We start from the raw sequence: 16,062 nt of genomic DNA on the forward strand, positions 1-16,062 counted from the left end.
ACCCCACCATCCATCCTCCTAAAGGCTTGAGTGGAGATTGGGGACAGTGGGGGGGCACAGTGTCATTGTTCAGGCAGAGCCACATTTAGGGAAGGGGGGGATGCACCTTGTTTGGGCACCTCAGCATACAGGGCACTGTGGTCAGGCCCATTTATAAAGCTGGTAAATATATTGGCAGAGTTTGTGTCCCCTCCAAAGGTCAATATTTGTGCAGAGTTTAATTTTAACTTAACAAGCAGTTGTTTGCAGAGGCTGCCCTGTTTGTGTGTGTGTGTGTGTGTGTGTGTGTGTGTGTGTGTGTGTTTCCCCAGTGCTGGGTGCCCGTGGGGAGCAGTGTGAGTGCTGGGCTGTGTGCACTGACTCACCGGGGTGCTCAGGGGGTCGGTGACACTCCCCGCTCCCGCAGATGCTCCGGATGCAGGGGCAGCACTGTGTGGTCCAGGAGATAAGGTCCAGGGTCTGTGGCTGAGTCTATAAATGCAACCCACAAACCTCTCCAGGAGGTGACAGTGGGCAGCGTGTGCCCTGTGAGGCTCCCAGGGAACAGCAGCCAGTGGGGACAGTGGCTTTCCCAGCCTGTTCTGACCGGTGCTCTGGGCTTGCTACAACCGCACAGCCCCCAGCCTTGCCCCTTCTGAACCCGGGTGGCTTTTGTGGCTCTCATCCATGTTCTGGCAACATGGGTCTCCCAGCTGAGCACATCTTTCAGGCTCTTCCAGTATCACTGCCCATGGGGTTTTATACCCCCTGCCCACCCTCCCACCCCACCAGGTAAGGCAAACCTGCATCCCACATGCACCTGCAACACCTCCCCAAGGCTAGTGGCTCCTCTTTGGAAGGTCTAGAGCTGAAGTGCTCCTGTGTTGGCAGGGAAGAGGGGAGAGGTTCTGGCCTGGTCTGTGCCCAGACACCCAAGGCTTCTGTTTCTCCTCTAGCTGAGACCCCAGGCTGTGCTTTACCCAGAGGCAGGTACCCTGTCTGGGCTTGGGGACAGGCTGTGACACTCATTCACTCCTTAGCATCTTATGCCTTGGAAGAGAGGCCAGGATCTCTCAGTGCCTGCAGTGCATCCTGGCATCCTGGGGCAGGATAGGTCAACAAGCTGGATCCAATACCTCCTGCCAGCCCATCTTGCTCACAGTACAGAATGTGTTGTCTGTGGGTAAATGGGAGAATATCAGTGGGAACAGCTCTGGCTTCAGGAGTTTTTCCAGCAGCCTAGAGGCAGGAAGGCGGGGTGCAGCTGGGGGAGAGGCAGCGAGGACAGAGCCCACCATCCCCGCAGTGTGGCTGCTGAGGCTCCGTGTTTTGCAGCCTGCCTTGTGGGCGCTGAGGTTTGGTTTCCTTCTCTCGACTCTTTTCCTCTTCCTCGCCAGGCCCCAGGGCTGCTGAACTGACCTCAAAGGGAAAAGCAGGCTCCGAGGGACAGCAGCAGGGATGGGCAGGGGTAAACATGGGGCTGGGGCCGGCCAGGCAGTGGGTGATGGAGGTGAAGTCATGCCGTGACGTCAGGCCTGTGGCTTTGGGGACAGCCGTGGTTAGGCTGCTCAAGGAGGGGCGGCTGTTTTCCTGCAGCTCCGCCGCTTGCTCCTGGTGCCCGTCTAACTTATAAACTTTAATGGCCAGTTTAAAAGGTTCCTGCCATGGGCACCTTGTTGCCAGATTTAGGTTTTTAATTTGGAAACTTTCCCCTCTGTGGTCAGAGGAGGAAGGACTTGGGTCCGCTCAGGGCCAGTCATCAGGACACGCGGGTGCCAAAGAGACAATCCAAAAGGACCGTGCTGCCGTCACTTGTCGGGACACGGCTGGCCAGCACGGGGCAGACGGGCTGCAGGAGCCCCCTGCTCCCCTCCCGCTGCCCACATATCGGTGGAATAAATTTAGCTCCTCCTCCGCCGCTGGCTGGGGAGCACCATCAGCTGCCACCTGCTCCTGATCAGCACAGTCCTGCCCCTCGGGCCCAGCACAGCTCTGGGCTCTGTGGGCAGCGTTCCCATCCTGCAGCCCCCAGGGACCCACAGACCTCGGCTCACAGGGGTGAGCGTTGGGCTGCAGCCACGTTTGCTTCTGCAGGTGCCAGCAGAGCCGGGGTTAGACACAGAGCTGGGGTTAGACAGAGTTGGGGTTAGACAGAGCCAGGGTTAGACAGAGCCAGGGTTAGACAGAGCTGGGGTTACACAGAGCCAGGGTTAGGTACGGACATAGGATTGTGCACAGAGTCATACCTGGATGTACTGCTTGGCAGGAGGATGGGATGCAGGGCCAGCACTACGGGAGACACTGAGGGCATGGCACTGCTGCTCTTCCTCCTCTTCCTCATGTCTCACCTTCCCTGAAGCCCTTCGGCAGCCCCTGCCAGGTGTGGCTTAGCAGAATCACATTTCCCTACTGCAAACTTGGCTCTCCTCTGCCTGCAAAGACTCAAGAAACCCTTGCAACTGGCCTATAAGCTTGATGGGAGCCTCCCCACAGTCTTTCCACCCAGCCCCGGGCAGAGCAGGGACATCTTAACCCCCCCAGCTGCTGCCACTGGGGTTACTAACAGTGGGGTTCCAAGAAGTGACCATGGCTTGGCTGGGTCTCTCCTTGTCACCAGACTGGTGTGGTGGGGCTTGTCCATGTGTTCGTGCTGCACAGGCTGGAGGTCAGAGAGCTCTGCATGAGGGCTGGTCCTTCCAGCATGCTGATGTGATGGGCTGGATCAGAGCCCATCCTGGAGCATCTTAGCCACTAGGAGGGTCCAGGACTTTGCTGGGGGTCTGGGGAGATTAATGGCAGACAAGATGGCTGGCTTGGCAAAAGTCTGCACCCTGGGGGTTGAACTTCCCCAGGGTGGGCACCCAGAGCACTATAAATAGCACATGAAGCCAGAGGAGCAGAGGAGTGGCCCTGGTTTACCAGCACTTTCATACCATGGCTTTCAAGTGGTTCCCCTGCCTCTTCCCCATGAGCCAGTGGCACATCTGGGCCTCCAGCGCTGTGCCACGTGCTCTGCGGCCGCCGGGGCTGGTGCCACGTGCCAGCCCTGGGGCAGCCCTGCCTTTGCCAGCCCTGTAATTGATTCCTGCTCTCCTGCATGGGTGGAGGCTGCAGATGTGTACCCTAGAAGGAGGCAGTGGGCTGTGGGCACCAAATGCAGGAGCCAGCCTGGGCAGAGTGAGGAGCAGCCCAGTCCTCGCCTTGGCTCTGATGTCGACTTGAAGAATTGCCTTGTGAACTTCCAGGTGTTTGAAGAGGTTCTCTGTCAACCTCAGTTCCTGGAGGCAGGGCATTTGAGGGAACCCTGTAACCCACTTTGGGGCTGCTGGAGGAGCTGGGGTACTATTTGAGATGATGGCAGCTGATGGCAGTGCAGGGTGGGTCTGTAGAGGTCCCTTGTTATTCCCCCTGAGCCTGCAGAAAGACCTGGCCAAGGTGATGGCAGGGGATTAAGTTGAGGAGGATTTTGTAGCCTGGCACCATATAGGAGACAATATATTTGAGCATGTTATTGTGAATAAGGTTGAAGATAGATCAATTTTTAGGCTGGAGAGTGATGGTGTTCCAGGAGAGAGGGACTGCAAACAGATGAGATCTTACATGAGCACAGGGCAGCTGGAATCAGATGTCCTTGCTACCTTATTTTCCAGTGCTGCTGATGACAGCTAGTGCTAAATGGAAGAAGACTCCTAGAAAAATAGGCATGAAAATGGTGAGGCTTTTAAAAAACACTGTATTTAGTCAAAGGGCATGGTTTTGCTGTCTGGAGATGGCAAAGGGTGGGTGAACCCTTCTGAGCAAGGCAAGCATGAATGGAGAGAATGAGGTGATGAGTGGGCAGGGGGCTGGAAAAAGAAGCAGTTGTCAGAGCTGAGGAGGTCTTTGCTCCTCACTGCTCGAGGGGAAGTGGTGAAGCTCTGAGCATCCCTCCCAAAACAGGCTGGGATCCCTGCCCTTGGAAGTGAGCAACTTGGGCTGCAGTGGCTGAACCTGGCAGGACAGAGATGGAAGAGGCTGCAGCAACAGGGGGAAATCTGCCTGCCCAGGTGGAGTGGCACAGCATGAGGCAGGGTTGGACCACAGCTCCCAGCTCCCCCAGCCCTCTGTGCCCCCCGAGGTAGCACCACAGGGACCCCGTCCCTCTCTCCAAGGGCTGAAAGGGCGAAGGTGCCCTGACAGAGTGTTTTATTTGCAGCAGGTGCCTGAAATCCAACCGTGGTGGTGCAGTAATCCCTCCCCTCACCTGGAGATGAACCCAGCTTGAGAGACGTGGCTGTGCAGGGTCAGGCCCTGCCGGTGTTGGGGTGCGGGGAATCAGGAGCTCACGCTTACTAAGGAAACTATTGACTGCGGTAACTACGTTTAAATAGGGACAATACTGGACAATCTAGATCACAAGAGTTTTTCTTTTTTTATTTTCAGTCTAACAAAACTTCAGTCTGAGGCCTGTTCTTTTTTAACCATTTCCTTAAAACTCTCTAACTTTATGAACTCCAGCATTGGGGTTGCCCTGCCACAAGCAGAGTGTGTCCCTGGCAGCCTGACGGGCTGGTCCTGCCGCGGCAGACAGGCGCGTAATGCCTGATTTCACAGCACTGGCATGCTCTGTTTGCTTGTGGCAGTGATCTCTTCTGCCCTGTCCAAGTCCAGCCCTTGGCCAGACCCCAAGTGCAGCTCTGTCAGCTGGGATTAGGTACAAGATTTGGGCTAAAATGTCTTTGCTCTTGGCTGGAGCAATGACAGAGGGGGGAAAGGTCAGCCTGCCGTCTCTGGAGATGGAGTCCTTGCCCTGCCACCAACCCATGTGTGTCATTCCCCAGAACTGCCTTCAGCCCTCACAGCCAGCACTGGGGCTTTGCAAGCCCCACACAAAAGAGGAGGAGGAAGGCAGATATTCCCCCATCTCTGAAGCTGACGTTGACCATGAGATGGGCATAGGTCCCTGGGTTGTCCGAAACAAACCAAGGGAATACTTGTAAAGGAGAGAGGAACAGGAGTGGTTCATACAGAGTTTCCCATTTGCTGTGTGCTCCCAAAGTGCTCCTTGCTGTGTCCAGCTTGTTCCAGCAAAGCCTTGTCTGAGAGCAGGATGTGTGCAGTAGCAGCCTCCTGCCCTCCATGCCTCCAAGAACAGGACTGGGGGTGGCTTGGCAGCAGATAAGCAGTGATGCCCTGTGGGATGGCTGGCAGCAGAGCAGGATCTGTGGCACCCTGGCAAACTCCAGCCTTGGACTTACAGGAGCACTCTATCTGTGTCTCCCTACTGCACGGAGTGCTGACTCCAAGCCAAGGTTCCTTATCACCTCATGGCGAGGTGCACAGCCCTGAGCAGCCCTCCGTGTCCCTGCAATCTCGCCCTCTCTCAAAGTGCTGCTTCCTGCTTGTCTTGCTGGACCCCGGCTTTGTTGGCTGAGCTTGCTTAGCTTTGACAAAGTTTATAGTCCTGGAATGCAGAATGGCTGCTGGCCTCCCTCCAGCCTAAACATCCCCACCCCAGCATGCGACAGGCGCTGATAAGGGGCAGTGCCACAGCGGGCAGGTATCTCGTGCCCAGCCCGCGACCTCTCGGCCACACGGCCTTGAAGGATGTCACGGCTGTCATCTGTCACACGTGCGTGTGTGTGTGAGCACATGAGCTTCTCCCATTCCCAAGAAATGTTCTCCACATCCCTGGCTTTCTCTCCAGGCCAAACCCACATGCACGTTGCCCGAAACCGACTCCGAACAGACTCCTTTGATGAGCAGGGCTTAAATATATATTTGGCATTCCAGCGGCAGCGTGCCGAGCGTGGCCAAGGGTGTGAAAGTGTTTGCTTGACAAACTCCGGGGGCTCTCGCCTCTCTGCTGGCTCTGGGGATTTGCAGGAGAGAAATATCAAGGAATTTTTCACCTCTCTGTTTTGTTTTGTGTTTTTATTTTGTTTTCCTTCTGCGAGTGCATTTTTAGCTCTGGTGAAAAGTGCCTGATTGACAGTCATAGAGACTGAGTCCCCTCTCTTTGGGACAGCAGGAGAAACACGGGAGAGGAAACAGCCCTGAGAGCCTTGCACTGAATGTGGGGGCTCCCATCTCCTTTCCACTGTCCCTGTCCCCTTCATGAGTCCAGGGCTGTCAGGGACCGATTTGGGTACCAGCAGGATGGAGATGCCCCACATCCTCGGAGTCCCAGGCTGTGGTCTTCTCAGAGCTGGCTCTTTTGCAAAGACCCTCTCTCCCTGCTGAGGGCAGTGGGTTCCAGTCACCACTCAGCTGGCCTCAGAGAGCCCCAGCACCACACTGTGGGGACACCTGTGCTTGTTGCTCCACCGAGAATGTCCCAGCAATGTCCCCCCATGCTGTGGCACCAGCCTGGGGTATGTGCTGCTCTCAGGCACCTTTGAAGTTGCAGAGGGTTTGTCACCTTGTGCCTCTGGGTGGGGAGATGGGGCAAGTGGAGCAGAAGAGTGTCTCCATGGGCAAGTTGCAGATGGACAGGCTGGTTGCTTGCAGCCTCCTGAAATGATGCATGAGGGGTGCTGGGGGCAAGAAGTCAAAACCCTGAGTTTCACTTGTCACTCAGCTCCTTCTGGGCTTCAGCCTGTGATGGGGCAGGAAAGGCAGATCCATCACCAATTTCCATGCAACACAGGATCCATGGAGGGGCTGGGATGTGCAGAGCAGACCAATGTGCAGAGCTGGAACCCTGGGCTTGGATGTGAGCCCAGACATGTATCCTGCATGGGGAGGAGGAGAAGGAAGGCAAATCTTCCTCATTAGTCCAGCCACTGCATCCCACACCTATGGAAAACGGGGAGGGGAGCGCTGGGCAGTGGATTTGGTTTCAGGGCCCATGTCTGCAATGCCTGCCAGAGTAGTTTGAGAACCTGGCTGACTCCTGGGGAGGGGGCTGAGGGGGCTGCACCTGTGTGTTCCCAGCTGTCCCCAGTGTAATCCTTTATGAAAGAGAACCCTCTGCCCTGCTGCATCCCCACTGTCAGGTCACAGTGCTGCCTGACCCTAAATCACCTGCCACTCCCAGCCTGATGGATCACCATGGAAAAAGGGGTGCTGCCCCCACACCAGCTGAGGGAAAGGGTCTGGGGTCTGTGGGGCAGAGGTCCAGACTCTGGAGGCTGAAGAGCAGGGGTTAGGATGTTGGTAGTCTGTGGGGAGAGGCTTGGTGCCCAGGGACTGCAGGGCAGAGGTTGGTACCATTTTGCAGAGGGATTGGGCTGCTGTGAATTACAGCTGCTGAGAAGGGGATATGGAGGGATTGTGGAGCAGGGTTTGGGATCCTGGGGGGCCATGAGTTTGGGGGCAAGCTGTGTCCCTGGGGTAAAGGCAGGCTTGGCTTGGGCTCCTCGAGGTTTCCTTCCTGGCCCACTGAAGAATCGCTGGCTTGTCTGAAGGATCATTGACCTGTGGATTTCCTGGGCAGCAAGTCCCTTTCATGTGGCCGCTTGCAAACTCTCATGACATCACCACGGGCAGCTCCTCCTGGAGACAAACCCAGTGCTTTTTAGGGTTTTGCCTTCCCCCCTCCCCAGGCTGTGTGTTTTGGCCAGGGGGGACCCGGCGAATCACGTCCAAGAGCAGCCACTCTGGCAGGGAGATGGTGCACAGGGCTGGGGGGCAGGGAGAGGGCAGAGTGTCCCCCCCCCTACTGAATAAACATGGGCTGGCCAGCGATGGAGGGGGCTTTTCCAGCCTGGACCACACCCCGGGGGGCTATTTTTGCCATGAATGAAAGGGCTGTGTGCTCACAGGGCAGGCTGGCCTCCTGCCACCGCTGCTGCGCATGGAGAGCTCTCCTGACACTCAATCCTGCTGCCTGGCCGGGGACCAACATCTGCACTGAGCACAGCTGGGCACTGCCCCTGGGACACCTGGGCATCTGGCACAGCTGGGCACTGCCTGGGGGGACACCTGGCACAGCTGGCACTGCCCGTGGGACATCTGGGCACCTGGTACCAACTGGGCACAGCCTGGGGTGACACCAGCCGGCTGCCATGCCTGGGAAACACGGTCTGTCACAGGGCAGAGGTAAGTGATGGTGACTCAGTGGCTGTGCCAGCAGCAGTGCCAGGGCTGCTGGGGCATGTTGGACCCAACCCTGGTGGGGCCATGTGCCCGGGGACGTGCCTGAGGCAGTTCAGTAAGCCCTGCTGCCCCCCTGCCCCACACAGAAACGCTTCCTGCTGCAGTTTCGGGTCACAATGGGGCAGCATCCGCAGGGGCTGCCCCTATGGCTGCACCTGTGCTTGGGAGGAACTGCAAAGCCACAAGGGTGGAGCAGCTGCCTCCTGCTCAACCTTGGTCCTAAACACACCCAGATTCTCCCTAAAAGCCCCTAATCCCACCTGGCTCAGCACCAGCTTCCTCTCTGGGCCCTGTTAGCTCAGCTAATCCCTTGTGTGCCAGGTTTAGGGATGTACTGGGTGTAGTATTTCCATGGCTGCTCCCCTGTCATCCCCAGATTTTGTTTCTCAAGGATTATGAGGGCTGCTTTGCCAGTTCCCAGCTCTGACCCACACTCCAGCTGCCTCTGCCAGCCCCAGTGCCCCACAGGTCCCAGGGGACCCATGAGTGCTTGTGCCCATGAATGAGTGGCCTGTCCTGGCTGGGTGGAGCCGAGGTGCTGGATCCCACCCATCACTGTTCCTTATCACCACACAGCATCCTTGTGATTCACCAGGTGTGGCTCCCTTTCCATCATCCCACTTTGCAGGAAGTTTCCTGGCCAGCCCCCCATGAGCTCTGTGCAAGAATAACAAGCTGGGATGAGCTGGCTGGCCTTCCTGAGCAACCCTACAATAACAGAGCAGCGCAGTGTGTCCAGCTTTCCTGGGCAGACAATAATAAACCCGCATGAGCTGGCACACTTTGCGGAGGAACCCTACAATAATAAGCCGGGATGATGTGTCCATATTCACCCAGTCAGCCTAAAATAACAGGGCAGTGTGAGCCACCCAACTTCCTCACAGATAAGTGGGGTCTCTGAGCTGTCACTCTTGGAGAGGAGGCATGCTGGCCACCAGGTTTCCTTGTCCAATGCTCTTGACCCTGGAGAAGGCAGCCTGTGTCAGTGATGGGTCAGGCTGGTGGAGGGGAAGGCCACAGGTACTATCAGCCTGTGACTGCCTTCCTGGAGGCAAATCCTCACTTAGTCCTGGCATGCTGGGACCTGCTACACTTCAGGGCATTCTCCTTGTCCATCTCCCTTGCCAAACTGGCACCCAGTGCCAGCTTCCCCAAAGGCTCTCCTGCTGTTACCTCATGGGCAGCTGGACAGGGGGATAAACACTCATGGTCAGGCTGGAGGTGGGAGTGCCACCAGCAGCTGCCACCAGACCCTGCACAGCAAGGCCCAGCATCTTCCAGCACTGCCCAGGTGGGGAGGTAGTGCTAGTGCTGGGCACAGCTCTTTTTCAGGGAGTTTGTTGGCACTTGGGCAGGGAGAGGGCTTGGATGCCCATGGGTTTGCTTGGCAGCATGGCAGGAGGGCCTCTTTCCAAATGGATTTGGGTAGGGACTGCCCACTGGGGCTGGAACCACTCACCTTCCCCAGGGTCTGTGCCAAGCCCCAGGCTGCTCCCGCTGGGCTGGTCCTCACATGACTGGGGAGGAGATGTGCAACCTCCTGCCCTACCTGTGCTCTGCCGCTGGCCCTCCTTTCCCTGGATTTATCCCTGTGGGGTGCAGCAGTGAGAGGGCAGGGCAGAGCATCCCTCGCTCTCTCCATGGGGATCCAGCATCCTCCCCGGCGTGGCGGCGGCACAATGCAGAGCCCCCGCTGCACCACGCCCTCGCTCAGTGTCTGCGAGAAAGGCTGTAACCCAAGCCACAGGAACAGCACAAGGGGAAAAGAAAAGGGTATTGAGCGGCGGGGCTGCTGCGGTCGCGGGGCAGCATAGACTGCTGGTTGTTAAGCGAGTGGCTCGCTTGCAAAGGCTGCCTTGATGAAGTGTGAGACAGCACTTACGGAGGGACGCGGGCAGGCATTCTCGCTCCATCTTCCGCTCACAGTGCCGCTCTTTATGTGCCTGACATTTGCTCGCTGGAAAGGCCCCTGAAGTCAGGGGGAAAGGAAAACATTGCAGGCAGCAGGGCCAGAACGGTGCTGGGAGGAGTGCCGTGCCGTGCCGTGCTGGGCCGGGCTGGGCTGGGCTGGGCTGAGCCGGCCTGGGATGCTCCTCTGTCCCGGCCCCACCACCCGCTCTTCCCCGGGGTGACCCCTTCACCTCTCAGCAGCTCTCCGGCTGCCTTCCCCTGCCGGCACCGCCACTTCCTCCAGGTGTGCTCAGCCTGGCTGCCTGCCTGCCTGTGCAGCCCTGGCCATCCTGCCCCTGCCTGCTCCAGGGCGGGCTGGCAGCACCGCCAGCGCTGCTGCTGCTGCTGCTGATGGTGCTGCCTGTGCTGCTGCTTCTGCTTCTGCTGCTGCTGCTTCTGCTGCTGCTGGTGGTGGTGCTGCTTGTTCCCTGGAAGTGTATGACGGGGGAATGGCGATGATGACAGAGTGAGCTCAGAGCTGGTCCTTTAGCCACCTGCTTCTGGAGTATGGAGTGTCCCAGCGACTGCTGCCGGCTTGGGAGGTTGCAAGTAGATCTAAGGGCTGGAGGAACTGGGAAAGGGCATCAGCGGTCAGTGTACAGCACCTTTGGGGTGCCTGGAGGTGGCTTTGTCCCCAGGGAGAGGGTCACTGCCCCATAACAAAGCTGGGGCAGGAAACTGGGCTGATGTGGCCTGTTTCATCCCAGGGAATAAGCACTCCCTTTCCTTGCCCTTGATACCTGCTGGAAGGGGACAGTTCAACCCTCTCTATCTGTGTTCTTGCAGACAGATCCTCTGCTGCTGGCAGAGGATGGGTGAGCATCTATCGGGATTCCAGAGGGGGCCTCTCCCTAGCCTGACATTGGCATAACCATGGGCAGAGATGTCCAGCACAGATCCAGCAAGCCATTCCATCCCCATTCCCAGGAGCATGCACAAAGCTTGTGGCAGGGTAGAGTGCCAAGGGCAGCCTGTGAATGCACCAGCCATGGAGCCCTTCCCCTGCCCACCATCGACTGCCACAGCAGCACCAGCCTTCATCCATGCCAGTGTGTCAGTGCCTGTGCCCAGTGCCAGAGAGCCACTCTGCCATTCCTGCTCTGTCACTCCACCACGCCGCTTCCATGGAGCCCACTGGTGGGGGCAGCCTGGGGAAGCCATCCTCCCCCTTGGCACACGCCCCTTGGCTCCAGCCCCGGCAGGAATTATTAAGTGTGCCCCTGTGGAGCATGTGCTGAGGCTGGCCACGGGAATGTGGGCAGATCTGACATACAAGCCACAGCAGCCAGGCTATAATTTCCAAACAGGCCCCATTCGCTCTGTTTTCCAGTTAAAAATATATTAAAAAATAGGAATGTGGGATTTGTAGTGAAGAATGTTGGTAACCGCTTCGAATGTCTGGTGTGATAATGAAAGGGTCAGTCCCCAGCTTTGAGCGTGACCGATTTAGACTCTGGTGCTTGGCAGTGCTGCGGGGGCCCAGCATGATCCAGCCTGCCTGCAAACCCATCCTGGGCCAGGCAAAGGTGATGCTTCTGTGCTCGAGGCATGGTGCTGTGCTGGGCAACGTGCCCCTTCTGCTCATACTGTCAAGAGACCATCCAAATTGCTGTCCCTTTTGGCCCCTTAAGACGGGAGTCTAGGCAGGGGGTGGGGAAATTCAGAATGCCTTGGAGATAGATTTTGTACCCTGCTGCATCTCTGCACTGGGGTGCAGCCCCATAGCTGCCCACTGGGTTGGGGGTCACTAAGTGGGGCTGCAGCCCAGCTCCCCCTGAGCTGCCCCTCCACACCGTGGGCTTGCTCTCAGTGTGATGCCAGGCACCTGCCCCCCTTTGGTGGGCACACTGCTCCCCCCTCTCCCCCAGCTGGCAGTTCAGGCTGTGCTGTGGAGTCTCCCGCAGCCTTGAGTCCCTCCTGATACTGGGGCAGCCCACTTGGCCTTGTGGTCAGGTAGTCATAACAGGCCCGACAAGCCATGCCAGCTGCCGAGGCATCGCTCCCTGGTGCCTGGGGAGTGGCGTGGAGCAGCCCAGCCAGCACTCCCCCGGCTGCCAGCTCTCTGCTGTGTGGCTCCCCGGACCTCAGACATCATGTTTATCCTGGAGATGGGTAATCAGGGAAAAACAAGTCACCAGAGGCCAGGGCTGATGTTGCAGTGGGGCCAAGCTGTCTGCAGCAGGCTTCAGCTTGGAATGGAGCAGTGGGGCAAGGAGGAAGGGGAAAACCAGCTGCAGCCAGGGCTTATCCCCCCATCCAGCCCTTTGGGGGACACTTCGTTGTCCCTCTCAGCCTTCAGGGCCATCAGGTGGCCGGTGGCTGGCACAGCATGCTCTGCTCCCTGCTGAGTCATAGCTGTGCAGGGAAACGCTTCCAGCTCTGGTTATAACCCATTTCCCTCCGGGGCTGTGAAGCGCAGCCTCCCAGTCCCGCTGCGGGCCAGCTCCGGCCACCCCATGGCCCTGAGCCCGCGGGCTGCAGCCGCCGGGAAGGGCAGCGGCAGGAAGTGGCTGCTGACTCCCAAATTCCACCCTGGGCCTGCTGGAGCTGAGCCCTTCCCGCAGGCGTGGGCAGCAGGTGCCCTGCACCTGCAGACCCCTGTGCCACCCCGGATGCCCAATGCCCCTGGTGGCGCTGGGCACCCTGCTTCCAGCGCCTCCCCACGGTGCCACATCAGTGGGGGGCTGTGTGCAGCTCTTGGGACACTGAGTGGCTGCAAGGATGGTTTTCCCCATCCCCAGGGACATCTGGGCAGCTCCGCTGGGGCTGAGCACTAGGTGAGCAGCTGCCCTGCCCAGATCCTTGCTTGAATGCTGTGAAGTGGAGCAGCCTGGGCAGCCCTGGGGTTTGGGGCACATCCCAGGTGCCCTCCTGAGTGGGTTGGAGCAGAGGGGATTGAGCAGCACCCTGCACCTGCAGGCACAGCCTGCCCCATTGCCCTGGCATTGCCCAGCCCCGTTGGTGGCAGGCAGAGGGGACGAGCACCCCGAGCAGTGGCACCCAGGGCTGGCTGGCTCTGCAGGGGACTCTCGTGCCCTCCTGGGGCACTGACCCACGCAGTGCTATCTAGTACACTTTGCTCACTTCACTGCCATTCCTAGCTTTCCTGGGAGCTGCTGTTTGTTTTTCTCTGAATTATGACTCCAGCTTGTGCCTTTGATCTGGGCTGTGTTGGCCACCCGTGACCAGGCCCTCTTCTGCCTTTGAAGTGCACTCACCTTCCCAGCCTTGGATGCTGCTTTTGGAGCCTTGGGTGCAGCCCTGGCTCTGGGGCGAGACACGCAGGGCAAGAGCATCCTTGGGGTGCCCGAGGTGCCCAGCATCCCTCCTCCTCCTCCCCTCTGGGACCTTGTGATGAGCCAGCACAGGTAACAGCTGGGAGGCTGGGCACTGAGGCATTGAGAGCTGTGCTGGCCCAGTACCAAGCAGTCCCAGGGATGCAGGTGGGATGCTGGTGGGATGCTGGCAGCAGAGCATCGCTCCCTCCAGTGGCAGTGGGCAGGGACAGAGGAGGTGACCTGCATAGCAGCTGGTCAAAAAGCCGATGCCAGTGCATTTCTTGCTGCCAAAGGGCCTTTCATGCCTGAGACTCCAGCAGAAGAGATGAGACCTGCATGGAAAGTGTCTGTCTGGGCAGCAGCCAACCCATCCTGGCATCAGCCCTATCCTGCCACCCAGTCTGGCAGGGAGCAGTGAGGAGGGCTCAGCCTACCTATCTGCCCCTGGGAAGCTGGGGTCAGGCTTTGGACTCTGGCCTTGAGTGGGTCTGAGCGTCCCCATCCCCTCCCCACTTTCCTGGCCAGAGAGGATCCTACCTTATCTGTTACACTTTGTTCTCCTGCTGTCTGGGCGTGGAGCAGGGCAGAGATTAGTGTGTTCAGACCTTTGGCACACACACACACACACACACACACACAGACAGAGGCACACAATCAGCCATGCATGCACCCACAGCCACGCTCATGTGCACACTCCTGCACTCACAGTCCCTGTGCACGTCATCATGGCACACTCACCTGCACTTGTAGGCCCACGCTGTGCCCCACCCCCCCCCCCAGCACACTCTCCAGGGCACATACCCATTTCCCTTTCCCTGTGCATGTTTGTTTGAGCACTGTGAGCTATGTTATGTTCCCAGCGGAGTGTGGCACTTCCCCAGCCTGCCAAGATCTCTCATGTGCATGAGAGATCCTATTCTGCTGGCACCCCTATCCTGCTGGCAAGGGGTGCAGGCAGGAGGAGGGGGGCTTTCCATGTCAAGTCTGGAGGGAATAGAAGTGTGTGCAGGGAGGCAGGAGCTGTTCTGGCAGACTGGAAGCAAACCTGGGCATCCCTCATCTCACTGTCACATCATTTTCACTTTCTGTGGGGCCAGAAGAGATGCCTTGTGCTGGAGGCTGTGGTGGCAGGCAGAGACTACTTGTTCCTACCTCTTATTAGGTCATGTCCCTGCCTAAGGTTCACTGTCCATACTCACAGGCTGCAGCGCATTCTGCTCCAGGCAGGGCAGCCACGGCCCTTCCAGAGCCATCTTATCTCCAGCATTTCATGGATAACCCAAAAGCCTCTGCACAAGGCATCTGAATGGGAAGAGCAGGTGTGTGGAGGTGTGCACGTGTGTGTGTGTCTGTATGTCTGTGTGTCTGTCTGTCTGTGTATGTGCAGAGCTGGGAGCAGCCACATCCCACCCAGTGCCAGAGCTGCCTGTTCCCAAAACTCTGCTGCACTGCTGGGGTGAAACAGATGTAGCCTGACAGGCTACAGCCCCTCTGTGCCCCACAGCATCCCTGTGGCAGGGTGACCTGCAGGTGGTTTCCTGGCAGGTTGATGGTGTCTGTGCTTTTCCCACAGACCCTGCCCCGGATCTGCAGTGCGGGAGAAGGGCAGGCGTTTGCCTCTGCTCTGCAACAGCTCTACACTGCAGTGACACAGCAGGAGCTCAGGCAGGCTCGGAAACGCCATTGCTCTGGTGAGGAGCTCCCTGGCTGTGGATGGGGGTATGTGATGCAGCTGTCCCCTCAACTGCTGAGCCCCACATCCTGGGCTAAGGGAAGTGTGGTCCCGGGTACAGCTCACCCCATGCAACAGTGTCCCCTTTGCTCTCCCGCATGGGCTAGGCTCCCAATCCCAGCACAGCTCCTGGAGTGGGTTTGGGTAATGTCCCATGCTCCCTTATCTCAATCCCAAATTGCATCTTTTTCTGGTACCAGAGGATGACGTGGATAGAGCACCCACTGCAGAAACCATGAAGCACCCCCATTCACCTGCTGCATCCCAGGAGGATGAAACAACATCTTCCAGCGAGAGAACCTCGGTGAGTGCAGCTCTAGAAAGTCTCTCTGTACCAAAGGCAGGATGGGGCCCACATCTCCTTTCCCTCCTCTCATCCAAGCACTGTGCCTATCCAGGATGGGCTAGGAGTCTCAGCTTGGTTCCTAGCCCATTCTACCCCATCCATCCTGAGTGTGTGATTGCACATGTGTGTATATTTTGCACTCCCACGACACAGATGACAGGAATGTCACTGCTTGCACACTTGCACACATCCTGCATGACTCCCCAAGGTGGAACTGACACTGCCTCCTCTTTGTTTCCAGCCAGCCTCCTCTCCAGCTCAGAAGCCCCGGCTGCCTGCAGCCAAGGCCAAGCCAAAGAAGGCAAAAGGGCTCTTCAGCTGAAAGATTGCTGCCATCTCTGATGACGTCTCTGCTTCCCCCAGCATCCAAGAGAGGCAGTGCAGACAACCCATGCATTGACTGCTCTTCTCTGCATCTCCTCACGGGCCCTGCCCAGGTCATGGTCCTCTTCCATGATGTCTCCAGTTGGGGAGATGGAGCTCCTTTCTTCAACAGTGTTTCAGGAAGCACTCTTCCCTGGTGCAGAGTTTGCCCAGGCTTCCTCTCATGGCAGAACCACTGCTGGACCTGAGAGAAGTGGGAGGGATGCTGCCAGTGGGTGTGGGACAGCTGGGGCTCTGGCAGAGCTGTGGGGTTTGGCTGCTCTTGAGTGAGTTTTCAATAAAGGGCTGTGTCTGGGTGAGATTCCCTCTCCTGC

General features: G+C 58.0%; 1 protein-coding gene across 2 annotated transcripts in view; it reads left to right on the forward strand.

Moving 5' to 3' along the window:
• NHEJ1 (non-homologous end joining factor 1) overlaps nt 1–16,062 on the forward strand; it is a 41,829-nt gene extending 25,767 nt beyond the window's left edge. For both annotated transcript variants that reach the window (XM_074548647.1, XM_074548648.1), the window contains exons 6-8: nt 14,860–14,977; nt 15,219–15,322; nt 15,606–16,062. In XM_074548647.1, the coding sequence (XP_074404748.1) occupies nt 14,860–14,977; nt 15,219–15,322; nt 15,606–15,686 (303 nt within the window). In that variant the 3' untranslated portion in view covers nt 15,687–16,062. The remainder of the gene's footprint in view (nt 1–14,859; nt 14,978–15,218; nt 15,323–15,605) is intronic.

The sequence above is a fragment of the Zonotrichia albicollis genome, chromosome 10 (genome assembly GCF_047830755.1).
Source record: "Zonotrichia albicollis isolate bZonAlb1 chromosome 10, bZonAlb1.hap1, whole genome shotgun sequence".
In the NCBI taxonomy this organism is placed as follows: Eukaryota; Metazoa; Chordata; class Aves; order Passeriformes; family Passerellidae; genus Zonotrichia; species Zonotrichia albicollis.